This window comes from Annulohypoxylon maeteangense (genome assembly GCF_022496945.1).
Source record: "Annulohypoxylon maeteangense strain CBS 123835 unplaced genomic scaffold GGS22scaffold_22, whole genome shotgun sequence".
Classification (NCBI taxonomy): domain Eukaryota; kingdom Fungi; phylum Ascomycota; class Sordariomycetes; order Xylariales; family Hypoxylaceae; genus Annulohypoxylon; species Annulohypoxylon maeteangense.
The window spans coordinates 88,153-107,162 of record NW_025953269.1 but is presented as its reverse complement, the minus strand read 5'-3'; the positions used below and the strand labels follow the sequence as shown (position 1 = coordinate 107,162).

The 19,010-nt window shown below is 46.4% G+C and overlaps 9 protein-coding genes across 9 annotated transcripts; 3 read left to right on the top strand and 6 right to left on the bottom strand.

Annotated features, from left to right (window-relative positions):
• Nucleotides 1-1,475: 1,475 nt before the first annotated feature.
• GGS22DRAFT_77485 (killer toxin) lies at nucleotides 1,476-2,532 on the bottom strand. Its single transcript, XM_047968066.1, has 2 exons — nucleotides 2,362-2,532; nucleotides 1,476-2,298 (listed from the first exon to the last, which is right to left on the bottom strand). Exons 1-2 carry the CDS (start codon nucleotides 2,465-2,467, stop codon nucleotides 1,910-1,912), a joined length of 495 nt encoding a protein of 164 aa, XP_047814711.1. The 5' UTR covers nucleotides 2,468-2,532; the 3' UTR covers nucleotides 1,476-1,909.
• Nucleotides 2,533-3,734: 1,202 nt separating this feature from the next.
• Nucleotides 3,735-5,167, bottom strand: GGS22DRAFT_173664 (acyl carrier protein). Its single transcript, XM_047962964.1, has 4 exons — nucleotides 4,752-5,167; nucleotides 4,557-4,574; nucleotides 4,370-4,499; nucleotides 3,735-4,281 (listed from the first exon to the last, which is right to left on the bottom strand). Exons 1-4 carry the CDS (start codon nucleotides 4,974-4,976, stop codon nucleotides 4,235-4,237), a joined length of 420 nt encoding a protein of 139 aa, XP_047814710.1. The 5' UTR covers nucleotides 4,977-5,167; the 3' UTR covers nucleotides 3,735-4,234.
• Nucleotides 5,168-5,412: 245 nt separating this feature from the next.
• Nucleotides 5,413-6,733, top strand: GGS22DRAFT_173663 (NADH-quinone oxidoreductase). Its single transcript, XM_047962963.1, has 4 exons — nucleotides 5,413-5,796; nucleotides 5,867-5,894; nucleotides 6,063-6,155; nucleotides 6,211-6,733. Exons 1-4 carry the CDS (start codon nucleotides 5,528-5,530, stop codon nucleotides 6,484-6,486), a joined length of 666 nt encoding a protein of 221 aa, XP_047814709.1. The 5' UTR covers nucleotides 5,413-5,527; the 3' UTR covers nucleotides 6,487-6,733.
• Nucleotides 6,734-6,740: 7 nt separating this feature from the next.
• On the bottom strand, nucleotides 6,741-8,396 carry GGS22DRAFT_173660 (protein-L-isoaspartate O-methyltransferase). The gene has a single exon (XM_047962962.1). It carries the CDS (start codon nucleotides 7,981-7,983, stop codon nucleotides 7,174-7,176), a length of 810 nt encoding a protein of 269 aa, XP_047814708.1. The 5' UTR covers nucleotides 7,984-8,396; the 3' UTR covers nucleotides 6,741-7,173.
• Nucleotides 8,397-8,595: 199 nt separating this feature from the next.
• Nucleotides 8,596-10,488, bottom strand: GGS22DRAFT_173659 (uncharacterized protein). The gene is made up of 2 exons (XM_047962961.1): nucleotides 9,681-10,488; nucleotides 8,596-9,614 (listed from the first exon to the last, which is right to left on the bottom strand). The coding sequence occupies exons 1-2, from the start codon at nucleotides 10,146-10,148 to the stop codon at nucleotides 9,033-9,035; spliced, it is 1,050 nt and encodes a 349-aa protein (XP_047814707.1). The 5' UTR covers nucleotides 10,149-10,488; the 3' UTR covers nucleotides 8,596-9,032.
• Nucleotides 10,489-11,102: 614 nt separating this feature from the next.
• GGS22DRAFT_192707 (uncharacterized protein) lies at nucleotides 11,103-11,570 on the top strand (the record flags this gene model as incomplete). The annotated part of the gene is made up of 3 exons (XM_047965301.1): nucleotides 11,103-11,120; nucleotides 11,178-11,357; nucleotides 11,427-11,570. The coding sequence occupies 3 exons, from the start codon at nucleotides 11,103-11,105 to the stop codon at nucleotides 11,568-11,570; spliced, it is 342 nt and encodes a 113-aa protein (XP_047814706.1).
• Nucleotides 11,571-11,803: 233 nt separating this feature from the next.
• GGS22DRAFT_77434 (mitochondrial carrier) lies at nucleotides 11,804-12,926 on the bottom strand. Its single transcript, XM_047968065.1, has one exon. It carries the CDS (start codon nucleotides 12,906-12,908, stop codon nucleotides 12,036-12,038), a length of 873 nt encoding a protein of 290 aa, XP_047814705.1. The 5' UTR covers nucleotides 12,909-12,926; the 3' UTR covers nucleotides 11,804-12,035.
• Nucleotides 12,927-13,096: 170 nt separating this feature from the next.
• On the top strand, nucleotides 13,097-14,224 carry GGS22DRAFT_173657 (uncharacterized protein). The gene is made up of 2 exons (XM_047962960.1): nucleotides 13,097-13,747; nucleotides 13,808-14,224. Exons 1-2 carry the CDS (start codon nucleotides 13,305-13,307, stop codon nucleotides 14,097-14,099), a joined length of 735 nt encoding a protein of 244 aa, XP_047814704.1. The 5' UTR covers nucleotides 13,097-13,304; the 3' UTR covers nucleotides 14,100-14,224.
• Nucleotides 14,184-19,003, bottom strand: GGS22DRAFT_197215 (uncharacterized protein). The gene is made up of 12 exons (XM_047965950.1): nucleotides 17,798-19,003; nucleotides 16,901-17,737; nucleotides 16,815-16,829; nucleotides 16,693-16,750; nucleotides 16,554-16,618; nucleotides 16,297-16,503; nucleotides 15,669-16,244; nucleotides 15,289-15,612; nucleotides 15,127-15,222; nucleotides 15,025-15,060; nucleotides 14,852-14,960; nucleotides 14,184-14,774 (listed from the first exon to the last, which is right to left on the bottom strand). The coding sequence occupies exons 1-12, from the start codon at nucleotides 18,716-18,718 to the stop codon at nucleotides 14,269-14,271; spliced, it is 3,750 nt and encodes a 1,249-aa protein (XP_047814703.1). The 5' UTR covers nucleotides 18,719-19,003; the 3' UTR covers nucleotides 14,184-14,268.
• Between the last annotated feature and the right edge of the window lie 7 nt (nucleotides 19,004-19,010).

Below are 19,010 nucleotides of genomic sequence, written 5' to 3'. Positions count from 1 at the left end.
AGAATAGCCCTAGAGTTTGATCCTAGCGTACCTCCAGGCTACCAGGTACAATAGAATAGGTACTGGTCGAGGTGGGGTTCCCGCCTGTTGTGAAAGTATCTAGGTGAGAGCTAGCGAGTTACTTCCTCCCTAGCTAGCAGTCTGGGCTAGCACTAGTAACACACTCGTTCTAGCGCCTCTATATGGATGTTTTTACTTGCACCCATGGATGTCATGATCACGACCATTGATATCCACTCTAGAAGTTGTCTCTACAAAATATAGACGATAGAAAATATTCACACGAAGAACAGATCATTATACTCTACTGGTGTAATTTATTGTTTACTTTCTACGCCAATATCAACGTCAAGCTTCAACTACAAAATGATCTTAAGATATCATCATGATTAACTAGAGTGAAGCTATCTCAAGTCATCTACTTGTATTCAATCGTCCCTAATATTCATACCTATGTTGATAAGAAGAGGATCGGTAGTCTTTTCGCACCAGCCTGGAAGATCCTATCCGATACTTCTAAGATACCTTGACAGGCTGGCCGGCTGAGAGGCACCTATCTTTGACAAGACTTGTGGAATAACGTCGAAATAAATAGGGGTAATCTTCATATTTCGTTTGTTTTCGGTCCTAGTAAAAATACCTTAATTTCTTTATAGTCATATAAGAAACTAATATCTTGTATAGGTACCTAGGTAGAGATCATTATCTCATAGCCTTAGTATTATCATCTCCCTACGTACGAGCCTCACGGCTCCGTTTCGGTGTGTCCCGGGAGATCCAAAGCGCAATCATAGTAAAGTTCGCACTTAGGGTCAACGGAAATCCCATTGCACGCATAGTATTGGCGTACATGGAGTATTTCGGGCAATATTATCTCTCTGACTGCTGGATGCCGAAACCGACGAGCGCTTTCGCAGCCGTAGACTCTAATCCCAACAATTCCTATATGTGGCCGACAGACGATTATTTCTACATTACACATGGCGGTGGAGATCGTAAGTTATTTGAAATTGATAGATTTGTCTCTTTCGGATGAAGGGCTGTAAGTACAAGTAAATCGTGAGTAAGGGAGCTTCACGAGAGGAATGTTTATACTTACGAATGGTAGTCTTATCCAACGATGTGGAAGAACTTAGTTTAATCGCAGTCGAATACTTAACTAGTTGATAGATGTATGGAAGACGTGAAACGAGATGGATATCGCTGAGTGCTGAGATAACGGAAGAATCAGAAGGACTTCAAGCCTTATATACCTAGGTATTGGCGCCATGGATTTCCAACCCCGAGCAAACCTACCTAGGTAGGTATAGGTAGGTAGGTATAGGTAGGTAGGTATAGGTAGGTAGGTATAGGTAGGTAGGTATAGGTAGGTAGGTATAGGTAGGTAGGTATAGGTAGGTAGGTAGTTATATTAGGCAAGTAACTCTATGGGTACTGTGTCTTCCTCCTATCATCAGTATGCGATGATGCTGATTCCCACCTACCTACCTACCTAGATGTATTGATGATTTCAAGAATTGTCACCTACTTTTGACTCATAAGCTACTAAGACGGACGGTTGTGAGTCAAGTGTCTTCTATAACAGCCAACATACTACAAAAGTAATACAGATACCACAACTTGACCTGGTTTTCATTTGCAATCTCCTACCGCTATTAGCAACCCCTGACGTATTGCTTGGTGTGATGGAAGTAGTCGTAGTGGGTACTAGAGTGTTGGATTCGGGCTGTACTGGATCAGAAGCTGTGACAGTAATAGTTTCAACTGTCGCCGTCGCCGTCGTGTCCGGTATCGAAGCAAGCTTAGTTGTGCTATGTATCAGAACACTTGACGATGCGACGACAGTCTTGGGCACGGTCTTGGGCACACCAGTAGCTGAGCTCGAACTTAATCCACCAACCGCCGAGATTCAGTTATCGATACAATATGGTGCGGCGACATAGTTGAATGTCAAGATTCCATCCGATGGGCTATTACTGCCCTTATCAACATAATGTATCGGTACGCTTCCGCAAGTAGAGCACTTGTGCTTGAGTAAGGCATCCATCAACGGTCTGATCTGCGCCAGCGTCAAGGTTGCTCCCGAAGACATGTATTGAGGGAGGGGGCAGATGCCGCCTTCCTGGATGGTCCCCGAAAGGCCGACGCTACCGGTAAAGCCATCCAGCGTGAAGCCTGCATCGATAGTAATCTTTTGCGATTGCGAGACGCAGATGACGTGGTCGCCGCTCTTATAGCTTGTCGATAGGGGGTTTGGGGCAGCGTAGACAGCGTCGCGGAGTAGTTGAATAACAGAGACTGGGGATTGGTCCTCTGTTAGTATAGGTCGAGGTGGAAATCGTATTATCGATCTCCGCTTACCATCATTATTCCAGGTCGCGCGGGGACAAAGCCCAGAGCCACGACAATTTATCCCGAGAGCCGAAACGGCTGATGTGAAAGCGATAAGTTGGATGATTGATGGCATCGGAGTATGGTTCTGGTTGAAGGCTGTGATGATAACCTAGGTATTAACAGCGACCGAAGTCTACGGGATATAGTGCTATACATATACCTCAGATAGAGTATACAGTGGCTTTCAGCTAGATTATAGCAGCCAGTAACTTCTACGCTCCGCTTACCAACCCTTGTAGCAATAACGCGGTGGCTGCGTGCTATGTGCTGTAGCCTGAAAGATTTTCAGCTGAAAACTACCTACCTAGGTAGGCAGTTTGCAGGTTCAGGTCGGGATAGAATGGCCTGCTTTTTTATCGTAGAAACTCTGCAAATTGGCCTTTCGTATAGGCGCTCATTAGTTTACAGAGAATACAACAGTCAGGCTTAAACCTGTAGCAGCATGCCCAAGATATCTACCTAGTGTATGTGAATGGATTTGAAAACCAAATGTTAACACTTCAAGGGATACTGTATGTTACAACCCCTTAAAATAGATAAAATCAAGACCCTAAAAATCTAAATAATACATACGTCGTAGTCTTAGGGATCATCACATCATCCCAGTGAAAGTCATGGAAAAATTCCGAATGTCCCGCAAGCGTATCGTAAGACGCATGTAGAGTACGAAAATGTTCTATGAACGTAAGCAGAAGTCGCTTCGTGTCAAACCGTCGTCGTTCCTAGCAGTATATTGTAGGGTTAGGCAATATATGATAGTGACAGTCTATTATCTAATAGACGCCTAGTAGACTAGGTAGCTATTACTACCATGTCGAATACGGTGCTGTTCGCGAGCGGCTTTTAAGAGTTTATGACGAAATCCCACGATAGTCTTTGAACGGAAATGCTGACAGCAAGAGTTCGATCAGGACGAGGCTGCAGGCCATATCAATACCCGCATAGTTACTATATGGACTGAATCCTGATGATAGTAGGGTTTGGGTCTTTCATCGCTTCTAGCAACATACCCTTGGAACGCCGGAGGACGAGGACGAAAGCTGGATCCGTATATACCCAAAGCCACAATGAAAATAGGCGACTCGAGAAGGGACGATTAGAGCGAAAAGCGACTATCGTTGAAAATCTACCCGCAAGTGTAACATTATCCAATCCAGTGTTTCTCACACAGTTATCGTTGTTTGCTATAATCGAGTTGTTCATCTTGGCGTATGAAGACTCCTATTGGAGACTGAGGCTCAATATATCGTATATCGTATCCCTAACATCGTCAGAACGTTCATAACATCAATAGACTCGTGAGCAACCAAGGCCAAACTGACGAAAGGGAAGGGGAAATATCAAGCTATTAGGTGAAATTGTGAGTTGGCTATGAAAATCGCTGGCGGGGATCCAACTCCCAGGCTATTGGATTTCATTAGTTAAGCGGCAGAGCCAGCTTAGCAGTTAGCCTCAACACGATCCGCAAATCTACTAGATACCTAAGTAGTTACCTAACACTATTTTTAGCGAAATCCCATCGTTTATTGACGACAACCTCGGAGCAATCGTCTCAGCATACGGTTAGATTAGGGACCGAGAACACCTGTGGGTAGAGAGAAAAGATCTATACACTAATACAACGGCGAGAAATCGAGTATGGATCCGAACCACGCCGTGTTCGACTTCATTGATATCTTTTTCTCATCAGGATCCGACCCCGGCAGCCCGGTCGTCTCCAATCCCGTCATTACGGCCTTGAAATGTGTAGGCATACATGACCACCGCTGCGGGATCCAACTTCTAAGTACGGGCCATTGCCATAGGAGTGGTGTAATTGTTAATGTACAAGATTGAAAGCCTAGTTAGCGTTCGGCTGGCCCAAGATGTATTCGACTGCCTGGTCAACTGTTTTACTTTAAGTTAGTACCTTATTTGAATTGATACTTTCCGACAGTTTGGAAAGCCCGGGACTGTCTGGTAAAGGACATCGTACCACTGTGAATAGCATCCGCATCTTTGTCCGGAATTTCGATGCTGAATTCCTCTTCTATCGCCATAACAACTTCCACCGTATCTAAGCTGTCCAAACCGAGGTCGTTGGCGAAGTGGGCTTTCTCGTTGATCTAGACAGAATTAGTATACCAACCGAATGTGGCGCATTGCTATCGTTCCAATCTTACGTTTGCCGGGTCGTTGGTCTATTTTAATATAGGGTTAGCATATCTATTTCCTGGACGTAGATATAAATGTACGTATGCAAGGGTCCAACATCATCGCAATATCCTTCCTAGGCGAATGGCATAAATTGCTAGGTTATCCGAAGTCTCTTTTCCCCCGCTCGAACGAAGAATTAAATACTCCGTAGACAAACTCACCTTGTCGAAAGTCTCTAGGATCTTGCAGATGCGAGCTGTAACCTCGTTTCTCGCTAAACCACCACCGGCAGAGTACATCCGTACATTTTGGAAGGCAGCAAGTCTAGGCGCGGGGGCGAAGACAGCTCTGGCGGGGACGATAGTTCTTCGGGCAACAGGTCGAGCAGCGACGGCGGCGGCGCGAGATGCCGTTACGGCGGTGCGGATGAACCCTGCGCGGAACATTGTTGCGATCTGAATAGGACTCAATTGGCGATTGTCTGGAGGCGAGAAACGAAGACGTCGTCGTCGAGATGGTTGATCGGTTGAGCGGTTGAGAATTAGTTTGCGGTGCGGCGAATGAAAGCTTCAGTGCACGGAGGAAGTTTAAAATGATAAATTTCTCGTCATGTCGCTCCGAGCTTGGACCCGCGGACCCGCGGAGCTAGCGGCGATTCGAATATGGTAATTTGTGGCAGATAAGGTAGATGCGGCAGCTGCACGTGATTAGCGATCTCCAATCAGCAGCTGCGTGCCAACTGCCAGCTTTGATTTAATGATTTAATGACCTCAATGACCTAATTTGTGGCTACGATCTATTGTGGCACCTCAAAAATGGGGCTTAAGCAAGGACCAATCACGGTAAGCCTTTTGTAATATCTAGTAGTATCCAGCTCCACCTAAAATCCCGAAACTCCAGCATGACCTCAAGATGCTCTATATTTCGCCTTCGACACACCTTAATCTAGATCATTGACACTCCCTCCTCTCTTCCCGTCGCCCAATTGCGCCGCGCTATGCAAGGGCTCACGACATCGACAACCGCTATGCTGTCTCGTCAGCTCGTGCGACGACAACCAGTCGCGGCCTCTGCCGTGGCCAGAATAGTCGCGCAACGGACATACGCTACGCCAGCCGGTCTCCCGCCTAAGAACTTCCGAATCCCCAACCCGAAACGATGGGACGAAGAAGAAGAGAAGACTTGGGATAAGATTGGATCGTATTTCCTCTTGACAGAAATGTTTAGAGGAATGTACGTCGCGTTGGAGAACTACTTCAGACCACCGTGAGTTCGCTTTCTATTAGGTAGGAACACGAAGAACGACCTCCGTACTGATATGGCGCTACGTTATTAGGTATACAATTTACTATCCTTTTGAGAAGGTTCGTACTATTCGAAGTTCCGTCCTAGCGTTCCGATCGCATGCGCAATGTGTTTTTCTTTTGAAAACAAAAATAAAAATAGCAGTGGTCGTGTAATAATATTCGAAAGACGAAAGAAGACAGCATACGGGTAACGAGTATGAAATGTGGCGACTAATTCACTTATAGGGACCTATCTCTCCCAGATTCCGTGGCGAACATGCCTTGAGACGTTACCCGTCCGGCGAAGAACGATGTATCGCCTGCAAGCTATGCGAAGCAGTATGTCCTATCACGGCTACTCTCTTGCCAGGCGCTTAACTAATACTTGATATAGATCTGCCCAGCACAAGCCATTACCATCGAAGCAGAAGAGCGAGCCGACGGTTCGAGACGAACAACTCGCTACGATATCGACATGACAAAATGCATCTACTGCGGCTTCTGCCAAGAATCATGTCCCGTAGATGCTATCGTAGAATCCCCCAACGCCGAATATTCCACCGAGACGAGGGAGGAGCTGTTATACAATAAGGAGAAGCTTCTTTCAAACGGAGATAAGTGGGAACCAGAGTTGGCGGCCGTCATCAGAGCAGATTCCCCTTACAGATAATCAAAATCGATGGGGGCTTATATATTGGGAGCGTTGTATTGTACGCTGTAAATACTAACTAGAGGACAATGAACATCTTCCATTTGTGGCGTTCAATATATATCCAAACGGTAGCGAGACGATGTAGAACTCTGCTGTTCTACGAACTACTAGGTATATCCGTAGACACTACCTACGTACCTCGTTATCTAGAGCTTCATGTCGTCGCTCTAATTACCGACGAGGCTGGAGCTCAACCTAACGATAGACGATATATTAACTACTTGGTAATAAAATCAACTACTAGCAAGGCTTGATTGTTAATGGGAATCTATAGACTACCTAGTGCCTTACTTAGCTGCTTGGGTAATAACAGCTCAACTCAGAACTAACACTACCAGAATACGCCGATGACTTCCAATCGCCTCCTTACGCCTATTGTCTACTGTATAAGACGAGACTAGATCCTACAATTAGCTCAATCCCCAACGTCGAAAACAGAGCCACACACCTACCTCGATGCAACTTTGTGTAGGCTCGTCTCCCAGATTCCCTAGCCTATAGGCGTACGTGCTCAATTCCGAAGAATTTCGAGGTCACCAGCTTAAAGATAGTCGACACCGTAACCTCCCTTCCTTTCCTATACCCTCATACTTCTTTATCCTTGTACCTTATACCCTTTTACTCTCATGCCTTTTATCCACGCGCTCACGTTCTAGTCGGCGCATCCGTAAGCGGCACATACCTCACCCCATACAATTTCTGCTTCTTCACGACTCCATTCTCATCCTTATCCACCGTCCAAATATACTGGTCCCACCCATCCCCATCTTCGACGGGTATAAACATGCGTCCGGGACTTCTCAACTGTCTCACCAACTCCTCGTGCAGCTCCGCCGCCGCAGCCCCCACATGAATGGCATCCCATCCACCCTCCTCATCCTTATCCTCAGTCTCCACAGCCGGACCCCCCACTCCCGGCTGCGCCGCCGTCGGCCTCGGCTCACTCCACCCCTTCCTCCCATCCCCAAACCTAAACCTCGCGCGTCCGCTCTCAAGCAACGCCCTACCCTCGGGGCTCTTCGCCATATTGCGTTCCCCCATCTCCTTCAACTCCTTTATATGTTCTAACCCAACCACCACCCCCGTCTCCCCCACCAGCTCCGCCAGCACATGCGTCAGATACCCACTCCCACTCCCAATATCCAGAACTCGTCTTGGTCGTCCCTTCTGCCCTTCAACGGAATTCACGCCTTCGGCGCTTTGAGGTCCAGAAGACACCTTGGGGAGCAGGAACGGGAGAAGCGATTCGACAGCGTTGGCATGCATGTGCGGCGCGCTGATGGTGGCCGCGTGGCCGATCGGCTGCGGGGAGTCTTCGTACGGCGACGAGGGGGCGTAGTGCGCGCGGTCGACTTTAAGGAAGGCGGTTTTGACGAGGGGTTGCTTGATCATTTTGTTGCGCCATAGGTTCTCGACTAGCTCCTTGTTGGAGGCGCCGGAGCTGCGCCAGGCCATGGTCGTGAAGTTGGAGGTTAGAGTTGGGATTGGGAGAGTCCGGGTGGAGGTGGTTGGTTGGAGATGAGATAGAAGGGTTAGGAGGCGAAAGGGTGGTTTGGGAGCCAGTCTGTTTTTGGTGGTATTTTGATAATTGTTCGTTGGTGAGACGATCGATAGACAATGGCAAGCTAACAGCTCGACGCAAATAATAGATTCACTAAGAGGTAGGTCACTCGAGGCGAACGTTGTACTAATTTCGATGGCGAGCTCAAGGTTATCCACCTATGTAGTAGGTAGGTTACGAGATGTAACAGCGGGTGGCTATTTGCCCGAATATTCAACCCGATCTATCTTTGTGTAATTGCATTAGACTTGCTTAAACTTACTGTTGATCATGATATGACGTCTAGTTCGTCATACCTTATTCAACCTTACATCTACGCAATGCGGGGTACGAGTTGTGCTTGCCCAGTACCACCAGTGGCGCATATATAGTCCTTATCGATAAATTATATTCTCAGCTTTGGGTAATTGCGAATATCACTAGATATAACAAGAATTCTATACCTAAAATTCTCATATTCATTATAGTTGATAGGAGTCCTTCAAACCATACAGGAGCATACTCCGCAGGTATCCATAGATCTACAATGGCTAGCACTACAGGAATTGCAGACTAGCAAGCCTCGAGACCGAGGTCGGCCTGTCTCGGAACGCAAGGTGCAACTAAACTCATACAGGATTATATTCAAGTCCTCGACTGCATGAAAAATTAAAGGTGACAAATACGAGTACAATAATATCACATTTATCTAGCTCAGTCGCTCGAGATGCCTCGCTTGAATCAATGATCCACGATCCACGAGACCACGAATATCCATATGGATACCCTCTCGCAAATAAATTACCATGCCCTAACACCTAATACACCTTAATTTAAGAGGACCGCCCTTATGCTCCAAATCACTCCTCGATCCAAGTGAAAGTGATATGATAATCGTATGCGTTTTATTGGCTTGACAATAAACCATCGGCTCAATAGACAGGAATTTCAGTGTGACATGGTATTAAACAACCGTCTCCGCTCTTTCGCCCTCCGCGATAATCGGTATACCCAGACCTCTATCTGGGCTCTGGAGGACTAGTTGCTCGTGCTTCCTAGCCTTAATGTAATCGCTAACCGCCCGAATTAAGATGAACCAGCCCACGATCATAAGTAAATACGCCACCCATTCGCTGCTAGCAAGATCGCCCAAGCTTGAACCGTCTCCGTTACTTTGGCTCACGGCATTGGGGTCGAAGTCGTGGCTGTTCGGATCCGGAGGCTGCGCGTATCCATCGGTAGGCGCACCACCCATACCCCCGGAGTTGGCAGACGATCCTTTCATGTAGAAACCGTATTGGATAAGTGTAATACCGAGTCCGGCGCGAGAACCGTTCTTGGCTGCGTGAGTCGAATGTAATAGATACGTAAGCAGGAAGCCCACAAGCTGAAACGACATGCTGATCATGCCGTTCCAGATGAAACTGAATATCGAACCGACGGGCATTCCATCTATGTACACATCATCGGGGCCACCAAGACCGGGTGCTAGAATCGTAGTTTCCCAGTAAGGCGGCGCGGCGTCAGCTGCTGCTTGTTCGTATGTCTGAAATTAGTTAGCAACGACCCATGTTCATAATACGCATTGATAATGAATATAGTCGAAACGTACGGGAGGTGCCTCTTCCACAATCTTCTCTCCCCTCTCCGGTCGGGCCGTCATATTGGAAAAGACTCCATCGGATTGGATTCCACCTCCATATACCCTAGAACCGGCTTGCTGAGAATTGGCGCCGCTCGACGGAAATTGTGGTTGTGCTGGTTGTCCACTAGGAATGGATGACCTCGCATCCCCTCCATTCGAGTTTCGGCTAGTAGAATTGTTGGAAATTGGAAACGAGCTCTGTCGAACTAATCGTTGCCTGTCATCGGGTTCGTCATCACTTTCATCGTCGGTATCGAACGCGTCAGCTAAGGTAGGATCCACGTTTTGCCTTCTCCGCTCGAAGGAGGAACTTCGCGAACGAAACGAGGGCGGGGGAGAGTTGGGTATAGATTGTGGTCGTCGCAATAAAGTGGGTGCACGAGGAGCATCTGGCTCGTCATCCTGGGTATTAACCCGTTCGTAACGTCCAGACATCGTTCAGAGTACGAAATCAAAATGAAACAGATAAAAAGGAGTAATCGGAAGTCGGATGTGATGGGTTTCGGCTCGTGAAGGAAAATATTGTCGTCGCAGGAAGTATTTCGTTCGAAGATAAAAAAGAAGAAAAAATAGGGACAGGAATGAATTTCCTAGTCTATTAAGGAGAGTGGGTATTGAAGAAGAGAGACTAGGGAAGAGATGGCGTGAGGATCGATGGATGGAAAAGTCGATTGATGATGATGATGGTTGTAAAAGGGAGAGACATGCGACACGCAGATGCAGACGCAGACGGGGGGCATAAGGGCGGGATTACTAGGTAGTGTGTAAAGCGTACGGGTGCAGGTGCAAGATGATGCGACTACCAAAAGGATCTTAGCAGGGGCTTGGGTGAATTTACTAGTGGATCTTACGCATAATAGGCACCGGACGCAGGGACGTTTACGGGTTTAGGTACATCGAACACCAAAGAACCAGGAAGGTCCAGCTGACCAACAGCGCTGTAGCGCCTGACAGCCCTGATAGAAATGGTAGAACTATGGAAGGCGCACGAGCCATTTTTTTTTTTTTTTTTTTTTTTTTAATAAACTTCGGACAGCGCAATTCGGCAATTTCAACAAGTCGAATCATTGGAGGCCTAAAATCGGAAGTATCCTATCACCGACGATCTAAGTTTGAGATGTACATTTCGATGTACCTTCCCGTTATCGATTACGATTGACAAGGAGTGAAGTTTGAAATTGATTGGTTCACGTCATCGATACCTAGTCATTAATTTTCTAAGCTCAACATCTTCAAGATGGTGATGCGCCAATGCCAATAGACAACGACAGTGTAACATTTTCGATTGAATTTGGCCGACTGTTAGATTTTCTACTGAACAGGGGATTCATTTAAAGTACTAGATATTGAAGTCTCATACCATTACCACGAATAGTACAACGAATAGTCATGGCCCAGACAAAAGTGGTATGACTAGCCCCCCAAGTTAATCGCCATCGTCAGCATCTACTTACACAACTATAGAGTGCATCACGCCTCATTCTACGGGCGCTTTCTCAGTGGCCCAAAGATACTCTACGACCACAGATCCAACTCCAAGACGTTCTCCGAAAACGATTCGAACAATCCGAACTACCTGACCATGAACAAGTAAAACAAGCCAATGCACTCTACTCGCTCATGCACGACCGATATAAAAACAAGGTACGACTTGATGGTCTAATCCGATAGCTTGATCGTTTTCTAGGTTGCGAATATTAACGATAAACTTAGTACCCCATTAACGGATCTCTATTAAACCCTAAGAGCCACCCAAACTATTTTACCGATCTAGTAAAGGAGCTTGAAGAAGCGCCGAGTCGATCGTACTTCGAAAGACTCTGGTTAAGGTTGAAGGGAGTTGTGAGATTACAATAAAATTGGAAATTTTCTAGACCACCAAATCCACCGGAATCACTAGAAGTGATTCTCCGTACCATGGATCACGAACAATATGCAATCTTAGTTCCTAAGACGGGATGGTGTCATCTGGTATCATTATCGTGATGTTTTTGGCCTCTAGGCTTTTAGACCAATGTGTATATCCGAATCCAACATTAATTGATATCTGGAAACATCGTTCGCCATGGTAGTTACTGTCCGTGCCCATCACAGCCACAAGGCTCTAGTACGAAGGTCAGACTAGGTACTAGGTACATAAACAGTAGCCTCACGATCAAATCTATGGGCGAGAGGCTTTGAATTCCTCTAGCGAAGTTCGAACGTAATCATACAACCCACCCCTATCCGAAGAAGAGGAACGCCATTCCGGTCATATCGCCCCCGATTGCTAGGTACTGGGTATTTGGCAGCCGTCTAATAAACTTTTACCGATATTTATATCTATAAGTATTTGTTTTCCGGATCCAGCGCCCGCATAACTTCCATGCTCTTCTCGTACATGGAAAAGACGATGCCTCCGCTCAAAACCAGTCGCGCTAATCTAGGCAACGCTCCGCTCCAGAAGGTCAAGACACCTTCATGCTTGAATATCAAGGTCGCGCATCGGAAACTATTGCCATAGACTTGTTTTGCCTCGATACTTTGCATCCTCGTCTTGATCGTGTCGAGAGGTTGGGTGACAGCCACGGTAATGGCACCTGCTACACTCCCTATACCGAATGTCGCGACCGTTCCGAGTTTCTCGCCGGGCGCAGTATATGACTCGGCGAGTTGCTTGAGACTTGTGTATGAACCGAATCGCACAGCGCTATTGGCCGATTGTCTAGCGGTCGTAGGCACGAGACCTTGAAAGAACCCGCGGATTCCTCGTTCTCTCGCAATAATCGGGACGGCGTGTAAGAATCCGCGCATTCGAGGCTTGGCCGACTTGCGATCATCGATCAATGTCGTCTTAATAGATTCGGTAGGTGTGACGGCGAGGAGCGACTCCGTGACACCGGCGCCGAAACCGGCGATGACGTTTCTAGGACCGGAAACTTTGCCATTCTCGTCGGCAAGTAGGCGCTTATACTGTTCGAAGGAGACGAATCGAATGGCTGCTTTGGCAGAGTTGCCTATGATCAGGGTGGTGCAGCCGGCGTACCATTGCTTGCCAAAGGGCGGCCACGGGAGTTTCTGGCCATCCGCTAATCTTCTATTAAGCTGTGTTCTTGTCTTAGCAAATTCGGCCGGGTATGTGATTGCGATTTCTATCGCGCCGGCCGTGGCGCCCGCTATTATGGATCGCAGCGGACCGGGTTTCTCATTCGACATTTTGTCGTCGAGATCTGGTGAAGAGTTTAGAAGGTCGTAACTTTTTTTCTTAGAGCTGAGCTTTCCCCAGATTTACCCCCCCTAATCTCGATTGATACATATCAGCGTATATATTTTGATACAGTGATATATGAACTTATATATACTGGAGTCACTATATGCAACTATAACGAAAGTTTCAACTTCACAAAATACGAAGCACGAAGCAGCTCTCAACTCCTTCCCAAATTATCGTGGTTATCTTTAGATCTTTAACACACTCAGAAGCTACATACAGTAACTCGTCAAGCATTTAGGAAGTTTCGGACTACAATATGCTAGAAATTACAGAGTACATAAACTTAGAATGGACTTCTCGGTCCCCTCGACAATTCCCATATCATCAATATTCTAACCATGAGTCGTGAACCATCTGTCAAGGACGGTAAAAAGCCAGCTCAGGAGCCTTGTGACCAATCACCTGAAATCAATGGCCATACAACTCTCCTTCAACATCAGACAGCCATCGCCGCGCTCGCGAGCCTGCCGTTGAAGACCGTCATCTCAGTCTTCCGCCATCAGTGGCATAAGGATAAGGCCCGGCTCACCTTCGCGCATGCCGAGCAGTACATTCATGAGTATGATCTACCCACTCCCAAGACCGAATGGCCGAACTTGAACAAATACCGACCGCGTCATTATGAGGTCCATAGCTTCCAGCTGAGGCAACTAAAGGAAGATCTTGTGTGGCACCGAGAGAAGTTTATCAGGTTATACTTGGATTCCCTCATCGCCTCTACTCGTCTCCCGAAGAAAGATCCCGTCACGCAGTCACAAATCCGCAGTATTCGGAAATCTTTGTATGTCTTCTTCTTTCGACCCCTCTAGTTAGTCTGCTAATATTGTTATTGCATGCCTAGCACTAGCGAACTACGAATCAGCCTTCCGAAAGACCTTGCCAAAGTCTACTACGGCAAGGTCCCCGCTTGCATGGACGCCGCCATCGATCCCGGGGAGTTCAAAGATCTGGTCGATCACTTCGGAGCCGAGAGACACCCCATGATCCTTGCCGTTCCCATGACTTTGCATTTGTGGAGCGTACACCAAGACTACCCAGACCTACTCCCCAAGAATCCGGCGCCGTGGGATTGGACTATGCCTGCAGATGTCATCGAGGCTAACCATTGGAAGACCAAGGAAGATTTGTTTTAAGGGGCATGACTGGTTGTGAGATAGCAACGAGAATCACGGATTGGGATGGCTTTTTCTGGTGTTGAAAGACGCAATTCAGTATGAACAGGAGTGAAGTATATTAGGAAATAGAATTATCGTAAACATCGAGCTTTAACTATTAAAGTGGTCCAAGCTACCTACCTACCTATCACATACCCCTCAAGATACTCCCTGCATCTCCAGCAATACTTTGGCGTCGATGGGCTAGATTCATATCTAAAAACCTCCGGCGCGATGATGAATCCCCTTCATCCGAGTTTAAGGCTGGTGTGACATCCGATAGCTTCAGATTTGACCAGTCGTGAATATTCCCTGTGCTGTCTGTAGGTGACGCCATAAATGGCCTCTGTAGATTAAACAGTCGAGCATCCTCATTCTGCTCAAGGTCTTCGATATTTTCGTCGAACCGTCGTGACTTCATGTGTATAGAACTCCTTCTAGGTGTACTGTTCCAGGTAGGAGATCTAGATATTGTATAAAGGCTATCAGGATGAAGATCGCTGACATGGTTGTTCCTTTCATCCCTGCATTCTTCCACAGGTAGATTTTTAGAGGGCCAGATGTAGCCAGCAGCTTTACTAAAGGCGCTAGAAATCTGGTTGACACGGAAAGCGACGATGATTAGGGGAATGATGACGGCAAATGATATGCCAACTGCGATTTAATCTCCATGTCAGTTATTCTCCCAATCAAATATCGACCGGTTGACTTCCAGAATAAGCAGAACTTACACAGAAGCCCCATGACTTCATCTATAGGCCACGCAATCTGTGATGTCGCATCCCTAGGGAAAACATCGACTTGAATAGCGAACACACTAGACATGAATGACAGGGGGAGCTGGGGTTTTATGAGCATTACACTTCTAACGTAGGTACCTATGTCTTATCTTTCGATTACTCACAAACAAGATAGTAACTATCGTGAAGACCATTGTGATCTACATCATTCCGTTTCTATTAGATACCTTGCGAGACGCCAAGGGATTGGTTTTTTAAATGCTTACCTTGCTTTGACGCTGAGTGTGTTCCGAACCCTCACGAGCGAACCTCGCTTCCCACGCATTTGCCTGTTTCTGCTTGAGACTGAGAAGTCCCTTGAGCTGTACCGTTACTACCTGATCAGCCCATGATATAAAGGCTAAACGCATGTATCAAGGTGAACTCACCTCAATATGAACCTTTTCGGCGTACATTTCCATTTCTTCAACTGCTGCGATATTGGATTCGACTATTCTTAGGTTGTCTTTATAGTCGTCTTTCGTGAGTTGATGAAATCTCACCAGGACCTCATTTTGCTTTTTAAATACATCCTTGATCGACTTGAGCTCGTCTTGAATATCCATGATGGAAGCCATAAGGTGCGATTCTTCGGTTAGTTGGAAGAGGCCATCGGTCTTGATGGCTCTATCGTTTTGGTCCAACTGACTACTATTCTGTAGCTCTTCGACTAGTCTTTTGAACTTTTGGAACTGTGTCGATTGCTTTCTAGCCTTTACCCAATTAATAAATTTTATGACATAAAGAATGAATATCGTGGAACGCTCACAATATCAGCAATACTAGACTGGAAGGATTCTTTGAGTGAAACTCTCATGGGACCATCTCGTCGTATGAAATCCACGCTACATCCCAATATCAAGTTGGCTAAGGATGTGGTGGATTGAACGAGGGGTCGGTTATCTTTTCTTTTTGCCTTCTTTCGTAGAATCTGCTGAAGAAGATTGTACCCTGCTGTCGAGTCCCATGCGTCAGGAAAGCATGTCATCACTGTTGCTTCACCTTCGAGAATCCAAAGCCACAGCTGGTCCACCATGAGCACTGGGCTTTTATTTTTAAGTTCCTCTTTTGAGAAACGTGGTGGACCCTTGCGCAACTGTTCTTTCTGTTTCCACCATTTGGAGATGACCTGGTCGCTGTCCCGTTCCTCGGTGTCTGGTAGCATGGTGTATGTGAATTGATCTAATGTTCTTCGACAATGCAACGATACTTCTTTCTGATCATAATAAGCCTGTACGAGAAGTGGGGTCTCATCCATAGGAGGATTCCCTTCTATAGTCGGATTTTCCATTACCAACTTTAATCTTTTGCGGTATTCATGCTTCTCAAAACCAAGGATTGGCATCTTTATGGCGTAGATGAGTCAAAGTTCGTCTCCGACTGTAGGGGGTACTTACAAACAGAACAAATGCAGTTTCCTCCGTTTTCTTAGCGTTGTTCGTATCCGATATGTTCCTTGATAAAGGGGTAGATGCATCGCGACCTTCATCCTCCTTACTTCTTCCAGCCCTGGCTGGTGGGTTTAAATCTATATTGTTTTGCGCCAATATTGAGCGCCGGTGGGAACCACCTACACTTCTAGCACGCTTTGGCGACATAGAAGTCTACTGAGTTAGTTACCTGGCCAGTAGGCGCTTAAAATTGGGGTTATTACATTTAATGATAGCTGGGTATACTTTTCGGTACCGGCAATCATGTGTCGATCGTATGTCGTCACGCCTACAAGATCAAGGACGTTAGATACCTACTAGGTACCTACGATCGTCGCGAGTTGGTAAGGGGCTCCTACAGACCTTCGTGACGCTTTCCGCTCGTCGACGTGTCCACTATTTCTAACTGGCTAAATAGGTCCTACATACCGATAACATTAGCGTGTTAGGCTTGTTGGCATTCAAGGATTTCCGTAGTGACGAACATAAACCCATCTCTCCTATGCGAGCCCATCAGTCAGTTCAACCGTTAACGCCGAATAGTAGCGGGTAGCGTCAGTATGGTACTTACATTGTTTGCAGGGAGGTGAATCCATCGACATGTCTTCTTTTTCTTTTCCTCGGCGCTGCTAAGTTGCTTGAAGAACTCCCTAATCCTCGGCCGTGTGTTGTAGAGGAGCCAATATACAGGGAGTTGCTGTTTATTGAAGGAGTCTTGTCTGCCATCTTCCGAAACGTAGAATTGGGCAACAGTTGCCTCTGACTTTTTGCAGGCCCTGGTTTGAACATCGTTTGGAGTTCCGGTGACGAGATTTTCGGGCAATGTTTTCGCATCAGGCGTGATTTTATTACCGGTAGTGACAGAATACCGCTTCAATTCCCTTATCCATTGATGTTCGTCCTCGCTAGCATATTCCCATGCCGATTTACCTTTGACATCTTTGACGTTCTTTAGGTCCTTTGTACCTGGAAGATCTTCTAACGTCGCAACCAATTTCGAAATTATCGATTCGAATTCAGCTCGACCATTCTTGTCAGGTTTATCATCCACGGCCTTTCTAATCACGAGGTGAAGGGGGGTTGATCCATCCTCGCTCCTACTTGCTGCTAGGCGGGGAGCTGCAGAGATGAGATGTAACAGTGCTGTACCATAGACGCAAGAAGCCGCCTTGTGGATGAGCTGTGTCCGTTTGTGTTCTTGTAAAGATACATTATAGTTTCTACGTATAAAAACTTCGAGCAAGCTTTCAAGCGTCTGATCACTCAAGGCTTTGATGAAAAGACCTGTCTGAATCTCATCCACAAGCTGACGATAATTAGGGTCCTGCGAGTCAGTGGTTTGGGCAGGTTTCTCTGGTCTGTTCTCGTAGGGTACAAATTTCATGAAATTATCGTGGAATTGCGGACCCTAAATTTTTAATTAGTTGTTGAAAATACATATTTACGGTAATTCAATAAGAATACCTACCTCTTTATTAGAGGCGGATTGGCCGAATCCAACAACAGACACACCCCATTCTTTTGCTAGATTACAGAACGCTCGCCACGACTCAATGTTGTTCGTCCACCCCAGCTCTGTAAAGAGGGTTTTCCAATAGTCGCTGACTTGGATTGTACGAGGGTACCACGTTACCATTGGGTCATTTTCGGACTGACTATTCTGGGGTTCTCCTTTCCCTGGTTCCTGTGGATATGGAACTATAGTTTCCAAGAATACGACTGTGGAAATCATATTGCTTATATTAGAAGCCGATGATTGAATGTGGCCGAAGAGTTGCTCTATAATGGGGTATCCATATCCTGTATCTATCAACACTATGGGAACTTCCTTGAAATGGCCATTTTCCCTCTTTTTCTCCAGTTCCCCTAAGAAGCGCTCGGCTTCAATGTCGGAGTTTTCCGGAAAGAGAACATTGTTGCTTTTTGGGAAAACTGTGATTCGAGCTCCCGAAAGGCTATTATCGCACAACACCTGATTAACGACTGGATTGAGAGGCCGGTTAGTCGTGCTGAAGGCTGTCCCTTGATGGCCTCTATGCTCTCCTCTTTCTGCAGCACTAGTATCCGACTCCTGGATCTGCCGTCTTCTCTTAAGCCTTTGCGGAAGAAGCGGATTTGTTCTTCCTGTCGCCTCGTTGTCGATGCCCACCACCACAATATCGATAATTATATCTAAATCATTGGGTTCATGAGGTTCTGTGGTTATATCTTGCTGTCCACTGTCGTCGGGATCATTCGCGGTCGACCTAGCAGCTAATATATCAGGTGCGTCAGTGTCCCTTTCTGTTATGGCAATCTCGGGCGTCGAACTTGCGCCGAGGTTCTCTGAGACGGGGGTCGCCATCCCTTCAATATTTTCACCGGCGGGGAAATGCTCAGATGATTCCATTTTAAACTATTTCTTGTGATATAGTTGTCTCTTTGGTCTATTAAGCGATACACGGTGGATATAACGCCAATAGGAATACGACGGGAGAAGGAATCTACCTAAGTGGTGAAGAACAAATTCTTTTCGAATTACCTGGTACATATTATATTCTTAGAGCCTCATTTTGTTGATTTCATATGAACCTAGCAGTATCAGCATGGTGGTTTAATTTAATATTGCGACTCAACCGGACTGGGGTCACTAATTAGGTCCCTACTCCGAGATGTCAGCATGGTGTGGTTAACCAATGATG